The 18,490-nt window shown below is 57.1% G+C and overlaps 1 protein-coding gene across 5 annotated transcripts in view; it reads left to right on the top strand.

The window, feature by feature from the left end:
* The window catches only part of CCDC57 (coiled-coil domain containing 57), an 86,323-nt gene that overhangs the window by 48,158 nt on the left and 19,675 nt on the right, over nucleotides 1-18,490 (top strand). For 4 of the 5 annotated variants that reach the window (XM_045569778.1, XM_045569776.1, XM_045569777.1 and 1 more), the window contains 2 exons: nucleotides 1,053-1,253; nucleotides 5,860-7,782. In XM_045569778.1, coding sequence (XP_045425734.1) covers nucleotides 1,053-1,253; nucleotides 5,860-6,321 — 663 coding nt within the window. In that variant the 3' untranslated portion in view covers nucleotides 6,322-7,782. Of the gene's footprint in view, nucleotides 1-1,052; nucleotides 1,254-5,859; nucleotides 7,783-12,563; nucleotides 12,686-13,486; nucleotides 13,592-14,606; nucleotides 14,824-18,490 lie in introns of those variants that run through there. The other variant, XM_045569780.1, reaches the window with a different exon arrangement.

Raw genomic sequence — 18,490 nt, 5'->3', positions numbered from 1 at the left:
GATGGGAAGTGTGTCTTTGTTGCTGCAGTGGGGACGAACTCGACCGCTTTTCCGTGTCTGTTCCTGAGGTTAGAGGACCTGTGACACGCACGAGAGAGGGGAGACTCCAGGTCCTGACGCTTTGGAGCTGCCCTTCCCAGTGCTGCCCAGCGTTGGGATTTCACACACACGTGTGTGTACACGCACCCGACAAATAAGAAACATTTAAATAAAGGTTTATAGTTTTATCTTGGTGTGATATAAATGATGTGGTTATCCTGGGAAAAATGCTCACCTCAAAGTACTTTTTGTTTGTTTTTCACTTTGTTTGTGTATGTGACAAATTCAAACATAGCTCATTCATCAGGAATTCTCTGGAGGAGCCCTGAGAATGAAGTGGGAAAGTGAAAGGTGTGGGGAAGGTGTGTCTTTCCTGTCCGCCTTGCCCCGTCCGCTGCGTCAGGCGTGGGGCGGACACTGGGAGCAGCACCCGAGGGCGAGGCTGGCCCAGGGGCTCTGGAGAGGCTGTGGCGGGGACCCTGGCTGGGAACCCCGTGGCCAACCTGCAGCCACTGGAGCCGGCCCTGCGCCCTGCGGCTTCCCTTTCCAAGCCTTCTGTTCACTTCCGCCTCTTGTCTGCCTTGGGGTCTCCCTCCTGCCTCTTAGGAGCCTCTGCCTCAGCCCTCCCAGCCCCCTTGCACCTGCCTCCCCGGCTCTGCCCCTTTGATTAACAGAAAAGAAGAATCCATAGCTCTGAACCTACAGTTCTCTAGAGGCGTTTGTTTCCACCTGGGCCTGGGGCTCAGGAAGAGGGTTTGAGGCCCTGGGCCTCTGTGCCAGCACCTCCACGCACAGACTCGCCCGCAGCCCGAGGCACAGCACGGGCGGGGCTGCCGGGCAGCTGGCAGGTGGGAGCAGCAGCCAGGAGGGTGAGGAAGCGGGTTTACGGTGACCACGTCCAGCCAGAGGAGACACCAGCTCCTGGCTCATCTCGGGCTTCCTGTCCTTGCCCTGGGCCCTGGCTCCCCTGCCTGCAGCCTCCTTCCTAACGCTGCTCCTGAACGGCCTCCTAGGTGTCGCAGAAGCCCCTGGAGCTGGACACTGTCCAGCGCGAGCTTCCCCGTGAGGTGAGCCAAGTGCACCTGGAGGTTTTGGAGCTTCGGATGCAGGTGGCTGAGCTGGGGGTGCATCTCGGGATGGCCCGGCAGGAAGGAGGGGAGCCCTCAGGCGGGAAGCAGCCGCGAGCCTTGGACTCTGCAGCCCTCAGGAGAGAGGTGGGTTCCCTGCTCCAGAGGCCCAGCAGCTCCTCCTGCCACCGGCCGTCTGGGCTTCTGCCGTGACAGCCGTCCTTGCTGGTGTTCCGCCGGCAGTGCCCTGGGCCGTGGTAGGGGTGGTGCCTGGACCGCCCGCTTCTACGCTTTCTCCTCTTCCTCTGCCTTCTTCCTCCATGAGCTTGCTCTCACTCTGGTCCTCTGCTTCAACTGTTGATGCCATGGGCGGGGTGCAGGTCCACCCGCCAGTTCTCCCTTCAGGTAAAAACATCTGACGTAGGAAACTCACATACCAAAGATGGCTGTTGTGTTTCCTTTAAAACAGGACCATCGATGGCTTGCTAGGGGGGCGCCCCTATGAGCAGGCCCTGCCCTGGCACTGTGTGGAGGGGCCTCGTGGTGCTCATTGCAGCCTTCAGGTCCACCTGGGACTGCTCCGGGCCGAGACTGTCCCCCCACCCCGGCCCCCAGCTCCATGACTGGGGTTGAGCCGAGGTTCTGAGCTGTGGAGCAGGCTCTGGACCCTGGCTCGGCCGTGTGGCGGAGTGGACCAGCAGTCCCCTTTCTTGTCCAAGGCCACGAGAAAAGGTCGGAAGATCAGGCTGCCTGGGCTCCCTCACACGCTCCCTGACACTGTCAGTGGCCTGTGGTGACCTGTGGTTGCTGTTGGTGACCTATTAAAAATCCAGAGGTTGTAGGGACAAGAGGATGTCTGGAAGCTCTAAGATTCCCTGGCAGAAGCAGCACAGAAACTGAAGGCAGCATGTGCATCCCCAAGGCCCAGGACACAGGGGCCGCTGCTGGGGGACTGGGGACGGGCTGGAGAAGGTGTGGCTGTGGCTCTCTCAGGCTCACAGAGAATGAGGAACAGGCCAGATTTGCCTTTGTGTGGGCAAAGTGTGAGGATGCCGGGGAGAAGACGGCCAGGTTGGGGGTGCCGCAGGAGCCTGCAGCCCCACATGGCACACGACCATCGGCACTGGGAGTGCAGAGCTGGCTGGTCAGCGCTGGGCTCCCCGGAGTGCAGTGGCTGCAGGTTGGCTCCTGGCCTCGCCGGCAGCGTGTTGCAGCCCTGCGCCTCCTTCACCTGCCCAGCAGGCAGACTGGCCGCCAGAGTCGTCCAAGACAGGGAGCTCTCGGGCTGCAGTGTCCACGTTCAGAAGAAATGGCAGCCGGGCTCTGGGCTGTCTGTGGGTCTGAGTGACCTGTGACCTCCACAAGGTGAGAGGTCACTCCCTGGGTGGAAGCTGAGTGGCCACTCTGTACCGGACAAGGTCTGAGCTCCTGGAGACAAGAGTGGGGGCAGGGAGACACCACTCCAGAGTGGGATCACCAGCGTAAGGACAAATGCAGCTGTTGTTTTGGGCACATAAGGAAACCCTGGGTGTGCGTGTGCAGCAGCCCCCAGCGGGTTCAGCAGCAGCAGCGGTGCCCAGTGCCCAGACGCCGGCACCTGCATTTCCTGCTCTGCTCACAGGACCCAGCTCCAAGGGGCTCCCCTGGCCACCTCCGGGCCGGCGGCAATGATGGGAAAGATCGTGCTCCATGGGTTGCACGGGGAGGCACGAGTCCTTGCTGGTACAGACAGATGATCAGGGAAGAGGAGTGTCAACTGACAGAGTAAAAGGGTGGTGTGGTTGGACGATCACGGATGAGCACTGAAATTAGACGTGGAAGCTGGATGGGAAACAAGGTGTTCATTCAGCATCTCCCCACAAGTCACTACTTTTTTTTGGTAGAGTCTCACTCTGTTGCCCAGGCTGGAGTGCAGTGGCGTCATCATAGCTCACTGCAGCCTCAAATTCCTGGACTCAAGTGACCCTCCTGCCTCAGCCTCCAGAGTAGCTGGGACTGTAGGTGCCACCATACCTGGCTGAGTTTTAAAGTTTTTATAAAGACAGGGTCTTGCTGTGTTGCCCAGGCTGGTCTTGAACTCCTGGCCTCAAGTGATCCTCCTGCCTTGAGCTCCAAAGTGGTGGGATTACAGGCGTGAGCCACTGTGCCCTGCCCACAAATTACTTCTTAATTACCGAGAGAAATAGTAACTTTTCAGTGGAGCAGCCTGTGGGACCCCACCCTAACCGAACTGTCAGAGCTCACGTCCCCAGGATTGGGACAGACATCACGTGCCTCTGGCTGGGCTGCACCAAGAAGCGCATAGCCTGGGGCTCATGCCAAAACCACAGACCTGCACCTGAGCGGGAGGAAACCTCAGACCCAGGCGGCCCTCCAGTGTGTCACAAAACACAAGTGGAGACGTCCCCCTGCATGTGAGCGCCACGTGGCATCCTGGACAGGAAAGATGAGCTGTGCAGGGACATCTGGACAGGTGGCCGTGGGTCAGGTCCTGTGTCCTGTCCACGCATCCCTGTTACAGGAAGCACAAACCCCAATACTGAGGCATGTAGTGCCTGGCGCCCCCAGCTCACTCTCAGGTGGTTCGAGAGGATTTCATGGAGGGGCTGGTGCCGATGAGGTCTGGGGGACCGTCCTTGCGGCTTCTCTGTCAGAAGCTGGGCCCCTTTGCCCCCGACCCCAGCTGAGGGTGAGGAGTCTGCAATGCTGGAGAACCTCACATGGCTTTTGGGGAACAGGCAGGTGCAGTGTCTCGCTCCCACTTCTCTGGTGCCGTGTGAGCTGCCCAGGGCGCACCAGGCCCAGCCTCGGAGGAATGACTGCAGGCAGCGGTGGGGTGCCCTGCTCCTAGGCAGGCCCAGCCACCTGCCCCTGTCCCAGCACCCAGGGCAGCTGCTCCTGGTCCTGGAAGCCGGCACTCTGCCCCAGGCCTTCCCACCTGCCCGTGCGAGGACAGTGGGGGGACGCGGACGTGTCCCGAGGCCACTGGGGGGCAGTGTTGGCCGTCGATTCGGCGCTGGCTCCCCTGGAGGCATTGCAGCCGCTGTGTGGGCCTCAGACCTCAGCCTCCCGAAGGACGGCTCTTGGTCAGCGGCCCGCAGAATCTGTGTTTTGGGGAAAGACTTCAGAGAGTCATCAAAATGAACTTTTACCAACTAAAATTTTATCAGACACTGAACCCGAGAAAGGTGGAATCCTGATCGTATGTCCCCCGGGTCACTGTGTGTAGAGTCACGGTGCATTTGACTCTACGGCACGAAGGCCCCGGAGCCCCTCGAGCCTGGCAGCGGCCACAGGACAGCAGCGTCGCAGGAAGGGACATCTGCTCTGAAGAGCGAAACGCGTTCTGAGGTCTGCAAAGTCTCTGTATTCAGGATTGTTCTTTTCTCACGTGAAGTAACAGAACAATCCAGTGTGTTCCTGTGGAGGACCCGGTTCCCGCCTGCCCAGGCCTCGCTCTCCGGGCTGTGGTCTGTCTCCCTGGGCCCAGGTGGGGTGCAGAGGCCCTGGCCTCTCCCCAGCCCCATGGCCCAACTCGCGGCCTTTGTCCTGCAAGCCCAGAGGCCGCTCCCAGAGCAGGCGCGTGTCACACACTGGGAAGCACATCAGGATCTGGGGGGCGTGGGCCTACGGGGAGAAGAGACTTGTCTGTGCTGAGTCATCCCCATGACCCCTCCGGGTCCCACACTGATCTGTGGCACATGCCCGGGAGGCACCGTGCACAGTGGCTTCACAGCTCCCAGCTGCCCGAAGAACAGCAGCTCCCCGAGGGCACGGGCGCCTGCCAGCCCTGGAAAGGCACACCAGGAAGTGGGACGGGACAGGGCGTGCTGCTCTGTTCCAGGGACTTGGCAGCTCCCGAGGCCAGGATGGGTCAGCACAGCAGGGCAGACGCAGGAGCAGGTCATCACTGCCAGGCTTGCAGTGCCCTGTTTCTGTCCCAGACACCCCTTTGCGCTGGGACTGCGCTCCAGTGCAGCAGTTGTGGGGACCACGAGCTGCCACGAGACTGAGCAAGGCTGGCATGGCGCCAAGAGGGGCTCAGATTGGACTGTCTTAGGCCCAGGGCCCTGGGGAGACCCAGGTGGCTCCACTACCCGCTCCTCGACAGCCTCCTCCTTCAGCGCCTTTGCCTTTGCTTTCTCCCTGCCCCTCCTTCAGGTCCCTGGGGAGCACAGCCCGCTGTGGGGGGCTGAGGGGCATGCGGCCAGCAGGCGGAGCAAGGAGAGAACCAGAGGGGAGAAGAAGGCAGGGTCCCACCAGCACCTGCGGGCGCCACTAAAGGGTGGGCGGGGTGGCCTCTCTCTGCTCCTCATGTCCCCGGCATCCTCATCCTCTTCCCTTAAAAGACACAGAGGCAGGGGTGGCCGGAGTGTAGGACAGTGGCAGGTGCAGAGGGACACGCTGGTCTTTGGGCTCACGGGAAGAGGAGGTGGGGAGGCCAGGACGAGAGGCCCCCTGTGGTCAGGCCTTGGCCCAGGAGGTTCATGGTAAATGGGATTTATTTATCCTGTTTGTGGAAAGGAAGAAACCCACCAGAGCACAGGGGACAGTGGCCCCTCCTGTCTTTCTCTTAGAAGGACGTCACCCCGTGACGCAGACAGTGGTGCCGGTTCTGGGGGTCAGTGGGGAGGCTCTCTGGGCCGGGCCGTGGCCACCCGCCATCCGCTCCCGCACCCCTATTTACCCACTTCCCTCAAGAGATCTGGCTGGGGCTGGCCTGGGGGCCATCTGCGTGTGGGTCTGTCCACAGGGCGTCGAGGACGCTGTGCCTGTGCAGGCTGAGGGCCAGAGGGAGCCCCTCGTGCACCTGCGGCCAGGGCCACCGCCCCCGCAGACCCCGTCTGTGCACCAGCTCCAGAGGAAACTGAAGGAAGCAGCCAGAAAAATCCTCAGCCTCCACCTGGAGAAGGAGCAGCTCATCGAGATGGGGAACAGACTCCGTGCGGAGCACGTCCACCCTAAAGGTGAGTTCTCGAGAGCAGGAGCATCGGCCTGGGGTGGGGGGCAGGTTCTGGGGTGTGTGCCCCACGGTCGAGGGGAGGAGGCCCAGATCGATCCGCTGGCACCTCTGAGAGCCAGGGGTCGGCAGGAGGGCTGTGGCCCCAGACTCACCAGGAAGCCGCTCGCTGTGGAGCGAAGCCCAGGCAGAAGTCGCAACGTCCGCCTCAGCGACAGGCCTTCTGCGAGCCCGCTGTTCTGGCAGCGTCTGTGAGGACAGCTCCTCCAGGTAGCGAAGCAGCTGGGGTTCTCTGCGGCTCGTGGAGAGCAGCAGAGGCTGCCGTGTCCCCGGGCGGGGCTTCCGCAGAGAAGGCAGCCATGTGTCCTGATAGAGACCAAGGCCGGGACCGTGACACGCACACGCTCAGGCTGGCTCCTGGGAAAGGCGGGTGGCTTGCGCCTGAGGCACGCCTGTTCCCAGCACGCACGGCAGACTGCGCTCAGAAGTGCCCAGCGCCACCACGGAGGGACGGAACTCCAGCCTGAAGATCCATGGGAAATCCACTAAAGTGGCCAGACACGGTGCACATGGCCTTTTGTGGGGAGAGGGTTCTCACACCCTCTCTGGGTGGGCACTGTCCGGTGACATTGGCCAGGCGGCGGCTCTCAGACTGTTTGTGTCTAGTCCCCTTCGATTTTCCTGCAGCGCCAAAGCACATGCCCCATTTCTCACCAGCCTCCCTTGCCTCACACAGCCTCTGCCACGTCTCCTCCTCCAGCCGGACCCCGACTGCCGGGTCTGAGTTGCCATGGTGGCCCCCGGAGTGTGGGTGCTGGGGTTCCACCCCTTGTCCAGTGGCGTGTAGACCACACCCACTCCAGCCCGTGTGCTGACAGCTAAGGGGAGGCCGGGGCCTGGGGACCACGCCATGGGACAGGCATGAGCCAGACCTCACCTGTGACTTAACCCAGGTCCTCCTCAGACCACTGTTCACTTGAGTTGTTTGGGGAGAGAGTTGTCATTGAGGCTTTGTCCTACTAAGAACCTAGCCCTGGAAAGAGGAGTAGCAAACAGTTCTTGGTGGTTGGTATTTCTAGTTGTTAGTGGTAAACAAGGGATGTGGACCTGCCTGCCTCATGCTACCTGCCTCGTCAGGGACCCATGAACGCAGGGGCAGGCCTGGGTGGGCTGGTGCCCCAGTCACAGCTTGGCATCTCTTGGGACCAGCGTTGATGGAAGCCGCTCTTGCCTGTCCCCTTTCTCTGGCCATCTTTCCGCCAGGGTGACAAGGGCCTTGTCAAGTCCATGCCTGAGCTCACGGCCTCCTCCCTTGTCCCTGTCACTTCATGGTTGGCAACTGTAGTGACTTGAGCATTGTGGTTCCGTCTTCCCTCTCTTAATTCCATCCTATTCTATCATCTTGTACACTGGCAACACCCTTCCCTGTCTGAGCCTTGCTGCTCTTTGACCTTGACCTCCATGCCTGGTTCTGCCAATACCACCACAGACTCTGACTGCAGCTGTGCTTCCCACTCTGACCCTTCATTCCAGGGAATTCATCTTTCTCCCTCATTGTGGGTTCTTTAGTCGTACTAGCCTATGGCCAAGTGTTTCAGTGAGTCCTGCATCCACGCGCCCATCCACCTGCCCACCCGTCCATCTAACAACTCACCCACCCATCCACTCATCCTTCCATCCACTCATTCTTCCACCCACTCTTCCTTCCATCCACCTACCTGCCTATCCATCCACCCATCCATCCACTCATCCTTCCACCCACCCATCCTTCCATCCGCCTACCTGCCTATCCATCCACCCATCCATCCACTCTTCCTTCCATCCATCCACTCATCCTTCCATCTAGCTACCTGCCTATCCATCCACTCATCCTTCCACCCACCCATCCATCCATCCATCCACTCATCCTTCCATCCACCCATCCACCCACCTACTCACCCATCCATCCACTTATCCTTCCATCTAGCTACCTGTCTGTCCATCCACCCATCCATCCACTCATCCTTCCATCCACTCATCCACCCACTCACCCATCCATCCATCCACTCATCCTTCCATGTACCTACCTGCCTATCCATCCACCCATCCATCCAGCCTTCCTTCCACTCATCCTTCCATCCATCCATCCACCCATCCATCCACTCATCCTTCCATCCACCTACCTGTCTGTCCATCCACTCATCCTTCCATCCGCCCACCCACCTACCCATCTACTCATCCATCCATTCATCCTTCCATCCAGCAGAGAAGCCCCTGCTGGTACCAGATGCTTCCTGCCTCTGTCAGTGTCTGCCTTTCCAGGCCCAGATCTGGCTGAACCCGCTGTCTCCTCTCACCAGGCCTGCTCCCCGGCTGCCTTACAACCTCAGAGAAAGCCACAAATTCCTAGTGACTAAGTTAGCAGCCCTCTCTGAAGGTTAAAGAGACCTTAGCAATAAAACTCTGCATATCTGGTGCCTTTGTTAAGGGTAGACTTCAAATTATCTTTTCGTTTTTTTCCGTAGTGACATGTCTGTGTGGCTTTTCTGCCTCTTCTTGGACCAATTTTGGCCATTTACATTTGTCTGGAAAGCGTCTGTCGTCTTAGCCTTGAGAACACCACAGAGCACACGGGGCCCCATCGCTCCTGTCCCCTCCCGCGTCCGTGGCTGTCTTTCCTTCATTTTATGAGACTTCTGTTGTTTCGCATTTTGATATTTAAGTCATCTGGAGTTTACTGTAGTGGGCGATGTGGGGTTCAGCTCACTGTCCTTCCCCCACTGCTGTGCACACATCGACTCAGTTCATCTTTAGGGAGAAAAGCTCCCCTCAATAAGACTGAAAGATTTAAGACCACCAGGGCATGGGAAAGTCAATGATCCACAGATGAGACGTCATTACCTTCTGAAACATCTCTAAGGAAAAGGCATCAAAGAAAAAAGAAAACAGATGAGGTAAATGTTTGTGACAAACCTGACAGATGAAAGGAATCAGCACCCGTGACGGGCGGGACAGCGTGTGGGCGCAGGGCCGGAGGCAGGTCCAGCACGAACCGCACAGCCGATGAGGGTATCGCTTGGCCTCCAGGAAATAAGTCTCCGGCTTAAAAGTTTCGCGGTTGGTGTTGTGGGTACAGGGGACACACCGTACGGTGTCGGTAGGAATTGCTGTTGGAAGAGCCTTTTTGGAGGGCAGTTTGGCTGCATTGGTCCAATTTTTAAATGTTTGGACCCTTGGAATCAATGATTCTTCTCCTGGTATTTAAAAGATATTCTGATGGATATAGGAAAGATAAATGTGAAGGATAATCTTGGCAAAATTTTTGCAATAGCAAGAAAATAATTGCGAATGGTCTAATGGGAATGGCGTGTGCTCGAGGCATCGGCGTCCAGCCCTGGCAGTGCTGCCCGGCCCACCCTCGCGGGTGCTGTGGGTGGGTGCAACTGTCGAGCGCCATAAGTACCACGGCAGCGTCACGGAAGCTCCTGGGGCTTTGCTCTCTCGTTCCGTGTTGTCTCCCTGTGGGCCTGGTGCGACCCATGGACCAGCGTGGCCTGCTGACCACACTCCCACGTGACTCCGGCCTGGTCATGTCATCACATGGGAGCACAGCCTGCCCAAGACCACGTTTAGATCACCAAGCAAACACATGAAAGGGCGTGTGCAAGACTGCATACGTGTGCGTGCACACAGCCACGGGGAAGACTGGCAGGCAGCTTGTTGGTTTCTTGGCAGTTTGGGAGGAGAGTGGAGTGAGAAGAGAAGAATGAAGGAGGCTTTTCGGTCTTGCTTCATGTATACCAAGCACACACCATGTGTTTCCTTTCGGGAAGTCTGTTCCCCACTAAAGTGGAGTCCTAAGCTGGGCGCAGTGGCACTTGTCATCCCAACCACTGGGGAGGCCGATCACAGCTCACTGCAGCCTCCAACTCCTGGGCTCAAGCAATCCTCCTACCTCGGCCTCCAGAGTAGCTGGGCTATAGGCCCTGCCACGCCTGGCTAATTTTTTCTATTTTTGGTTGCCTGGCTAATTTTTTTTCAATTCTTTAGTAGAGACGGGGGTCTCACTCTTGCCCAAGCTGGTCTTGAACTCCTGACCTCAAGCAATCCTCCCACCTCAGCCTCCAGAGTAGCTAGGATTACAGGCATGAGCCACTGCACTCAGCCCTCTTTGGTTATTTTTTAAACTAAATGTGCTGGACTTCTGATTTTATTCTTTTTAACAACCTTATTAATATTTTTTCTAAATTTATTTATACTCTTCTGTTTGACCTGGCAAGAGCCATGATTTGTGTTGAAATCTCTACTGCTCTTTTGTTTGTGTTTCTCCTTTAGTCTTCACCGTGGTGCTTTATAAATGTTAATGTTACTTAGAAATGTTCGTGACAGTCATAGCTCACCCTGGTTCATTATGCAGCATCCTTCCTGATGTTTAACAATGTCCAATAATAGTTCTTTAATCGTGTGTTGAAAGATAATTTTCAGAAAGAAGTAAAATATGGCTCTCAAACAGGTATGAAAAATAAGCACGTGTTTGGGGTTTTATTTTTTCATTATTTTTTTACTTCAGAAATTTTATTATTTTTATTTTATTTTTGTTATTTCAGAGTATTACGGGGGTACAAACACTTTGGTTGCATAACTTGCTTTTGCACCACCGGAGTCAGAGCTACAAGCGTGCCCCTTCTCGGACAGCGTGCCTCACTGCACCCCCTTCCCGCCGCCGGGCACCCTGTGAATGCCGCTTCCCATGTGCACATTAGTGTTGATCTGGGGTTTTATTCTGGTCATCAAACAGTGAGGAAACCAGACAGATGTCATAACTAGTTCAAGGGAAAAGTAAAAGAAGCACAAACATATATAGAGCTCAGGAATCGACTGTGAGCTGCAAATGAAGGCAGAGCTGGGTCTTCCAGAGGGGAGCCGACAGGCCGAGTCTGTGTGTCTGTCGCTGGTGGAGTTGGGGAGCAGCTCTGGGGCACACGGCGGCCGGGCCTGCTGACCACAGGGTGTCCGGGAGACAGAGCAGCTTCTACTGACGCACAGTTTTTCCCTACAGTTCCCCTGTGTTTGAGGGAAAATAAATTAGACTTGGTTATCTCCACAGATTGGCCTTCTCAAGTTTGTTTTGCTAAAAGTTTTCTTAAGGAATTTCAGATTGGACTTTTAAAAGCCTCTTAAAAATAATAAATAAATAAATGCCCCTGAGGCCAGGAAACCAAGTCAGGAACCCACCGGATTTCACCTGCCTGTAAATTTGAGCAAATTCGTTTCTTCTCAAGCTCTCCAAAATATCTGAGGTTCCCAGACCTGTCAGGAAGTGACCTTCCTAGCTCACCGGTGAGCCTGCGCCGTGCGGTTTCCCGGGGGGACTTCGGGAGCGTGAACTCCGAACAGGCAGCTGTGGGGTCGGCTGCGCCGTCTGCCCAGTAGGAAAGCCCCAGGCTGAGCCATGGGGGCCCCACTGCAAACTCCTGGCCTGGAAGAAAGTGCTCAGTTCACAGGAAAGCAGCGAGGTAATGGGCACACACACGTGTGAAGCGGTGACCGGGTCCGTGCCTGACGCTGCACACGGTTGCCGTCTAATGGCGCCGGGCGAGGCAGCGTCGGGACTCTGGGGAAGGGAAATCTCCTGCACCGTCCTCCCAGCTCGGCCTCCCAGCGTGCCGGGATCACAGGTGTGAGCCGCTGGCCCAAATTCCATCTTTCATGGGTCCGTTTATCGTCTGGGAAAACCGGCACTTCCGGACCCATCTCGGAAGGTCCACAGGGCAGCGCTAACTTCACGGATCCATGTCACCAGCATCTTCAAGTGGATCGATACACAAGCTCCTCGATTTCCAGTGTGCGAGCTCCGAGCAGTGGCCGATGCATCGGAGCCAATGCGGTTTGTCCGAGGCGCGATTGTTGCTCAATGGAAACTTTTCTCAGTTTCCAACATTCTAAATAGCAATGGTTATAACTTGCCCCCACCACAAAAACTTATTAGGATCCTCAGTAAATTTAGCCACATTGATTTGTTATTCCAGGCAACATTATTTAAACAGTAATTATGTCTTGAGGTATGTCAGATTAAAGGTAAATTTCCAAGATCTTTAGGTTACTTAACATAAATTGAGTTGACGAAAGGATCTTCATTTGATGGCAGGTCATTTCTCAGTGAGAGAGAATGCATTGATTGCAACCATAATTTTTAAGTTTATGTACTTAAACCTTTGATTCTTATTTTTATATACTACAGAGAGGGAATATCTTTGGGTTTATCAACAGATGTGTTCACTTCTGCCACTTGGAAAAGCTGAGGGATGTGTGTGGCGCTGGCGCTTTGTGTTGTGTGCGCGAGCGCTGCTGAAATGCCACGCGTGTACAGCTCATGGGTGTCCATCCCCCCACGTCCTTGTGAACTAGAAGTCATTTTGGTTTTGAAGAGGAACATGCTGTTCTTTTTGAGTATTTGTACTCAGCACAGGAGAAATCAGCAATGATGTAGAACAAACACTCCCTGATCTTGTTTCCAGGGAAACTGCTGCGCCACCTTCTTCCTCCCACTCCTGAAGCCCAGCGCCCAGGCGTGGTGCCCGAGGGGCCCCCAGATCGCAGCCCCTCTGTGGGAGAGCCGCAGCCCCACTTCACAGCGCAGGTACCTCTCCTTCATCTAAGAAGTGTTTTCAGTAATTGTTTACTCGTTGTTTATGTCTTGCATTGTCATTTAAGAAACTTCACAGTACAATAAATACGATGTGAAAAGTCCTCGGCCTCGCACCCAGGGAGGGGCACGTGAAGGGCAAGGACGTGCACGTGCTACATGGGTGGAAATTGAAGTGTTAACTGGTGGGCCGGGCACAGCTCAGCGGCCGTGGTCGTGGGCTCGCCTGGGTGGGGGCTGGAGGGGCTGGTGCCAGGGCCCTGCCTGTGGCCACTGCTCATGGCTCTGTACAAGCCCAGCTGCCCCGGCTTCTTCCTGCTTCTTCCTGTGTTTCCTTTCACGCCTGTCAAGTGATGCCCCTAGTGCTCATTTTTGGCTGCTTTTTCTCAGTCTTCCCTGCAAGGCAGGGTGGAATCAAGCGTTGAGACGCAGGGCGGGCAGATTGGCACCAGCTAAGGGACTGAGGGTGCGGGCCCAGCCCTGGAAGTGCCAAAGAGCTGCCCGGCCCCTGGGAGGAGGCTGCTCTTGCCGACCAGGGGCTCGGTCTTGGCACCTGCTGTCTCCTAGAAGGATATGAGAAGAACCTAGACTGACTTCAGGAAGCCTGTCAGATTTGTCCTGGCCAATGAAAGCAAGCATGTCCCTTCCTTTTGGCCTGTCACCAAATGGAGTGAGTCCCCAATACCAGAAATTTGGGGAAGGCATTTCTTCCTAATCTTGTGGGAAAACTTGTTGGCGTACACCATCCATGACATGTGAACACTTGAATTCCTTTTATTTAAATTTCCACAACAGGACACTAACAATGCTAAGAAAGAATGTTTTTCCAAATACCTGGGAAAGAGCCGACCCCACTCGACACAGAGAGTCAGCAGAAACGGTATTCTGCCAGGCCCTAAGGCAGGAGTGGCTGTGCCCGTTCAGGTACAGCTGGGCGCTGGGGTGGCCAGGCAGTCGGTACTGGGTGAAGCTAGGAACAGGGAACCTGAGCACTCTGGCTTCTTAGGAGACAGCCTTGGTCAGGTGTGGTGGCTCATGCCTGCAATCCCAGCACTCTGGGAGTCCAAGGTGGGAGGATCGTTGAGCTCTCAGGAGTTTGAGACCAGCCTGAGCAAGAGCAAGACTCGTCTCTACTAAGAATAGAAAAAATTAGCTGGACATAGTGGTACCTGTAGGCCCAGCTACTCAGGAGGCTGAGGGAGGAGGATCGCTTGAGCCCAGGAGTTTGAGGTTGCTGTGAGCCAGGCTGACATCACGGCACTCTAGCCCAGTGACAGAGCAAGAAAGACTCTGTCTCAAAAAAAAAAAAAAAGAAGATGGCCTTGCTCTGAGTGTTTGCCACTGACCTATCACTGCAAGCTTCATCTTGAGTGACCCATCAAGGACGATGGGTGGGTGGAAGGGCGCTGGGGGGTCGGGAGGGTGTTGGGGGGCGGAAGGGCTCCAGGACACCTGAAGTGCACATGGCCCTCAATGGCTGTCCTCTCTGTGCGGCTGGAGCGAGCGCTCTTTTGGACACGTGCCCTTGGCTTCATCCCACACTCCATCAAGACTGGACAGCTGTTGCCCCAGGCTTGTTTTGACCTTTATTTTTTATTGTTATTTTTTTTTCATCGAGCTGCTGTAGTTCTATGGTTGTTTCATCCTTTGAATGTCCAGAGGAGCCCTGTGACGCAGGCACTGCCCGTACCCCATGTTCCCAGAGCCCGGACGGCTCCCCTGGGTGCGCTCCCACCCTGCGGGCCTCTCCCAGGGGTCCCGGCAGTATCCCCTCTGCTGTCCCCTCTCAGGCCTGTCTCTGAGCCACGCCCCACCTTCTCACCGGTCAAGGAGGGAGCGACTGAGGAGCCCTGTTTCCCTGGGGTAGAGGGAGGGTGGCTTTCAAGGACGATTATGTCTTTTCTAACGTTTGTAGAAGCAGCATAGAATCCCCATGGCAACCTGCAAATCAGCTCATCAGAAAGAAAACAGGTCCCCAAAGCCACCCCAGGCTCAAGAATTCCCTGAGGAAAACGGCTGCCACACCCAGAGGTCGTCGTCACTTGCCAGCAGCTCCCTCCAGGACACGTGGAAGCTGCTAGACCTGGGGTCCAGCCCTTCTGGCCTCACCTCTCAGGACGACTGGACTCCAGGTAGGAGGTGGTGTGGGCGTGGCACAGTGGCTCCCAGGGCGCAGTGGCTCCCAGAGGCACAGTGGCTCCCAGGGCGCAGTGGCTTCCAGAGGCGCAGTGGCTCCCAGGGCCGCAGTTGACTCCCAGGGCGCAGTGGCTCCCAGGGCCGCAGTTGACTCCCAGGGCGCAGTGGCTCTCAGGGCCGCAGTGGCTCCCAGGGCCGCAGTTGGCTCCCAGGGCGCAGTGGCTCTCAGGGCGCAGTGGCTCCCAGGGGCGCAGTTGGCTCCCAGGGCGCACGCAGTTTACTCCCAGGGCCGCAGTGGCTCCCAGGGCGCAGTGGCTCCCAGGGGCGCAGTTTGCTTCCAGGGCACACGCAGTTTACTCCCAGGGGTACAGTTGGCTCTCAGGGCGCAGTTTGCTCCCAGGGCGCAGTGGCTCCCAGGGCCCCTGCCTTCTACATGTGGAAACCCCTGCGCGCTGGTTTAACAGCACGTCAGTCCCAGGGTCTCCCCACCGCCCACTGGCGCCCGAGCACTTCCTGCACTGGGCAGTGTGGTGGCTCCCGGCACGGCACCCGCAGCCGCGCCTCGTGGTTCTGCTTAGGTGGGATCCGAGTGCCGCGGGGACCGCCCTGTTGCTGCAGAAGAGACGGCAGCTCTGTGGCCTCACTCCGTGAAGACCATGCCCTGTTCCCGCCTTGCCGTCCTTCCCTTGGGCTCTGTCTCCTAAGCCACACGCCCCGAAACACAGTAGTGGTTGTCATGAAGTTTTTGGGGAAAGCTGTTCGGGTGGCCCCCTTTGGGGAACTGCATGAGACCACCCCGTCGCAAGAAGAGCGGAGGGAGGAAAATGCAGCCTGCAGACAGGCAGTGAGGCGTCCGCGTGAGGTGCGAGTGCAGGAGTGAGCCTTGCCCGTCCTGTGCCGGCCGTGCGCAGCCTCCTGGCCCAGGCAGGCAGCACGGTGTCCGGCCTGGAGCGGACCCTCTCTCTGAACACTGTCCCCTCGGGGGCATTCGAGGTCGTCCCCGATCCTCTGCCACCACAGACAAGGCTGTCGTGAACGCCCGGGCACACGCCGCAGTGCAGGGACGGGGACACGGGTGTGAACTCCCAGGCGCTGCTTCGTGAGAAGGTGTCTGCGTTTCTCCTTCTGGTAGCTGTCGTCACAGCGGGGACTGTGCAAGTTCCTACTCACGCCAGCGGCATTTGAGGGTGCTGCTCACCCCAAACCTCTCCTGCGCGCTGTGGCCAGACTTTAACCTTGGCCAGTCTGATGTTTGCGGTTTCAAGTAGCATTTCTGTTAGGAGCTTGTGCATCTTTTCCTACGTTTGTGGCCTTGGTTTTTGATCGTTTCTGGGTTTTGTGACGTACTCAGGCCACTACAAGCTTATTTCCCCATTTCTTCTGATTCAGCTCAGGTTTTGTTTTCTTGTGTTGACCTCCATGGTCCACTTGGAATTCGTCATGGGAGGTGTCACAGTCCAGGAACCAGACTCTTCTTGATGGCTGTGGAGGTGTCCAGAGAGCGGTTAGCGAACAGCCTGTGTTTCCCCACTGGCTTGAAGTCCCAGGTCCCCTGCTGAGCCGCAGGTTCCCCGGGTGCTGGGTTTGCGTCTGGGGGGTTGTGCTTCTCCGCAGACGCTCATCCTGGCTCTCCTGGGGAAGAGGGACAGGTCCCCAGAGCACAAGGAGGAAACACATCTCCCCCGTGCAAAACAGCCTCCGCCCTGCCCCTCACACACGGCGGGTGCCCGGCTGGAGCTGCCGACCAGCCTGATGCAGACACTGCGCCCGGGGCCACGGCGGGTTGTCCTCACTCTCCGCCCTCCTGGTGGCTGGCGGACCTGGGGTCTCCCTTGCGCCGCTTTCTCATCATTTCATTGGTTATTTTCATTTATTTTTCTTTCGGTATAATCTTTAGACTCAGCTTTTCGGAGTCTAGTTGCCCTCGCCCTGCCCCAGACCCTGTCGTTGCTTCCTGGGGACGCGTTAAACTCGCGTTCCGACGGGGGAGGAGCGACGTGACAGGCCGTGTTCTCTGTGTGCTCCGGGGCTGCCATCACCTCTGCGCTGTCTTTGCTTCTGTCTCCGCCTGTCCGAGTTCAGCTGACTGAAGCTGGCTGGCTCCGCGCTCCCAGCACCCGTGTCCCGCCCCATGCTCCTGCCACGCCCACAGGTCCCACTGGGGACTGTCACCAGCACAGCAAAAGCCAGAAGATGGTGTCTTTAATGTGCAGAGAGAAAACAGCTGTCAGCCTAGAATCCCACACCTGGAGGAATGGTCTTTCACTGACGAGGGCAAAAGAGACTTTTCAGACAATAAAAACTGAGGACTTTGCCTCTAGCCATCTCTCACCAGACACGCTGGGGGTCAGCAGACGTTTTTGTAAAGGGCCAAGTAACAAAGTGTTTGCCTGGTGACCACATGGCCCCTTGGCGGCTGCTCTTCTCTGCGTCTGGTGGAGCAGTGGGGCGGCGGGTGAGGCAGCTGGGTACATGGGTGTTGGTTTCTTACTCTTCATGTTGCTTTATTCTTCATCATTTGTTAAACTGTTCTGTGTGCTTGGTGTAGTTTGGGTGTTGTAGGGGGAGGGCAGACTCTCCCCTCTCTGCCATCTGCTGAAAGATGAACTCGCGATTACGTGGATTAGTGAGAGGAAGGTTTATGTACCGTGCGCGTGGGGAGGGTTGGTGGTCGCCACGTCCCGGTGCAGCTCTGTGTTTTACGTTTGCATCCCTGTCTCTCTGTCGGAGGGGAAGATGCGGGTGTGGAAGTGCTGTTTGGGGGACAGATGAGCGCGTTGGGGGCAGACTGGCCTGTGAACGGTTCTCTTTGCTGATTGAATTTTCCGGAGGGACAGGTGTTAACATTGAAATGACTTGGGCCAGGTCTAGCTGCACCCTTGATGCTTTTTCCTGCAATGCGCTGAGATGACAGGGAGAGGACGGGAAGTCCACGGATTTTTGTCAAGGGCCTGTTAATCTCTAAGGGTGTAGTTCAGAATACCAAGGAGTCATACGTGGGGTGAAATCCCCTGGGTCCTTCAGTATATTTTATAATAAGAAGTTTTGAAGCGGGAGGGGTGGTCAACTGCAGGGGATGCTGTGGGGGTCCGGGAAGCTCAGCACAGAGAGGCGACCCCTGCTTTCTGCAAGGGGAAGGTCACTGGAGGTCTTCAGTGTGCTCTCGGTGGAGGGCCAGGATTGTCACCTGAGCTTCCTGGCTGAAGAGTCTTCAGGAGCAGCTGGGATGGACAAACGTAGGAACCTCGGCTCTGAGAAGCAGCAGTTAAGAGAGGCCATACGCGAGGAGGAGGTGGGGCCAGGTGGGGACCCCGGGCAATGGCATGATTCCGGAGGGGAGACAGGCAGTCTCAGGGGAGAAGCCAGGAGCAGGCTGGAGTCACTCTTTGGCACCCTCGGGCAGGACGAGGCGGAGGTGGGCACCGAAGCAAGCAGGTCGCAGGTCGACGGTGCCTGGAGCTGCACTTGCCCAGCCTGCAGGCTGGAGACTCCCAGGTCAGAGACGAAGGCCTCCAGGGTCACACACCGCGGGTGGCAGGGGCGGGGCAGCCCCACACGGGAGCCTGTCCACGGTCCGCAGGAGACACGCCATCATCTGAGGTTGCCACTGTGCAGGCCCTGGGGAGAGAGTCCGGAACAGCCGGCTGTGCCTCCAGCAGGCAG

The sequence above is a fragment of the Lemur catta genome, chromosome 15, assembly GCF_020740605.2.
Source record: "Lemur catta isolate mLemCat1 chromosome 15, mLemCat1.pri, whole genome shotgun sequence".
NCBI classification, from domain to species: domain Eukaryota; kingdom Metazoa; phylum Chordata; class Mammalia; order Primates; family Lemuridae; genus Lemur; species Lemur catta.
This window is presented reverse-complemented; position numbering and strand designations above follow the sequence as displayed.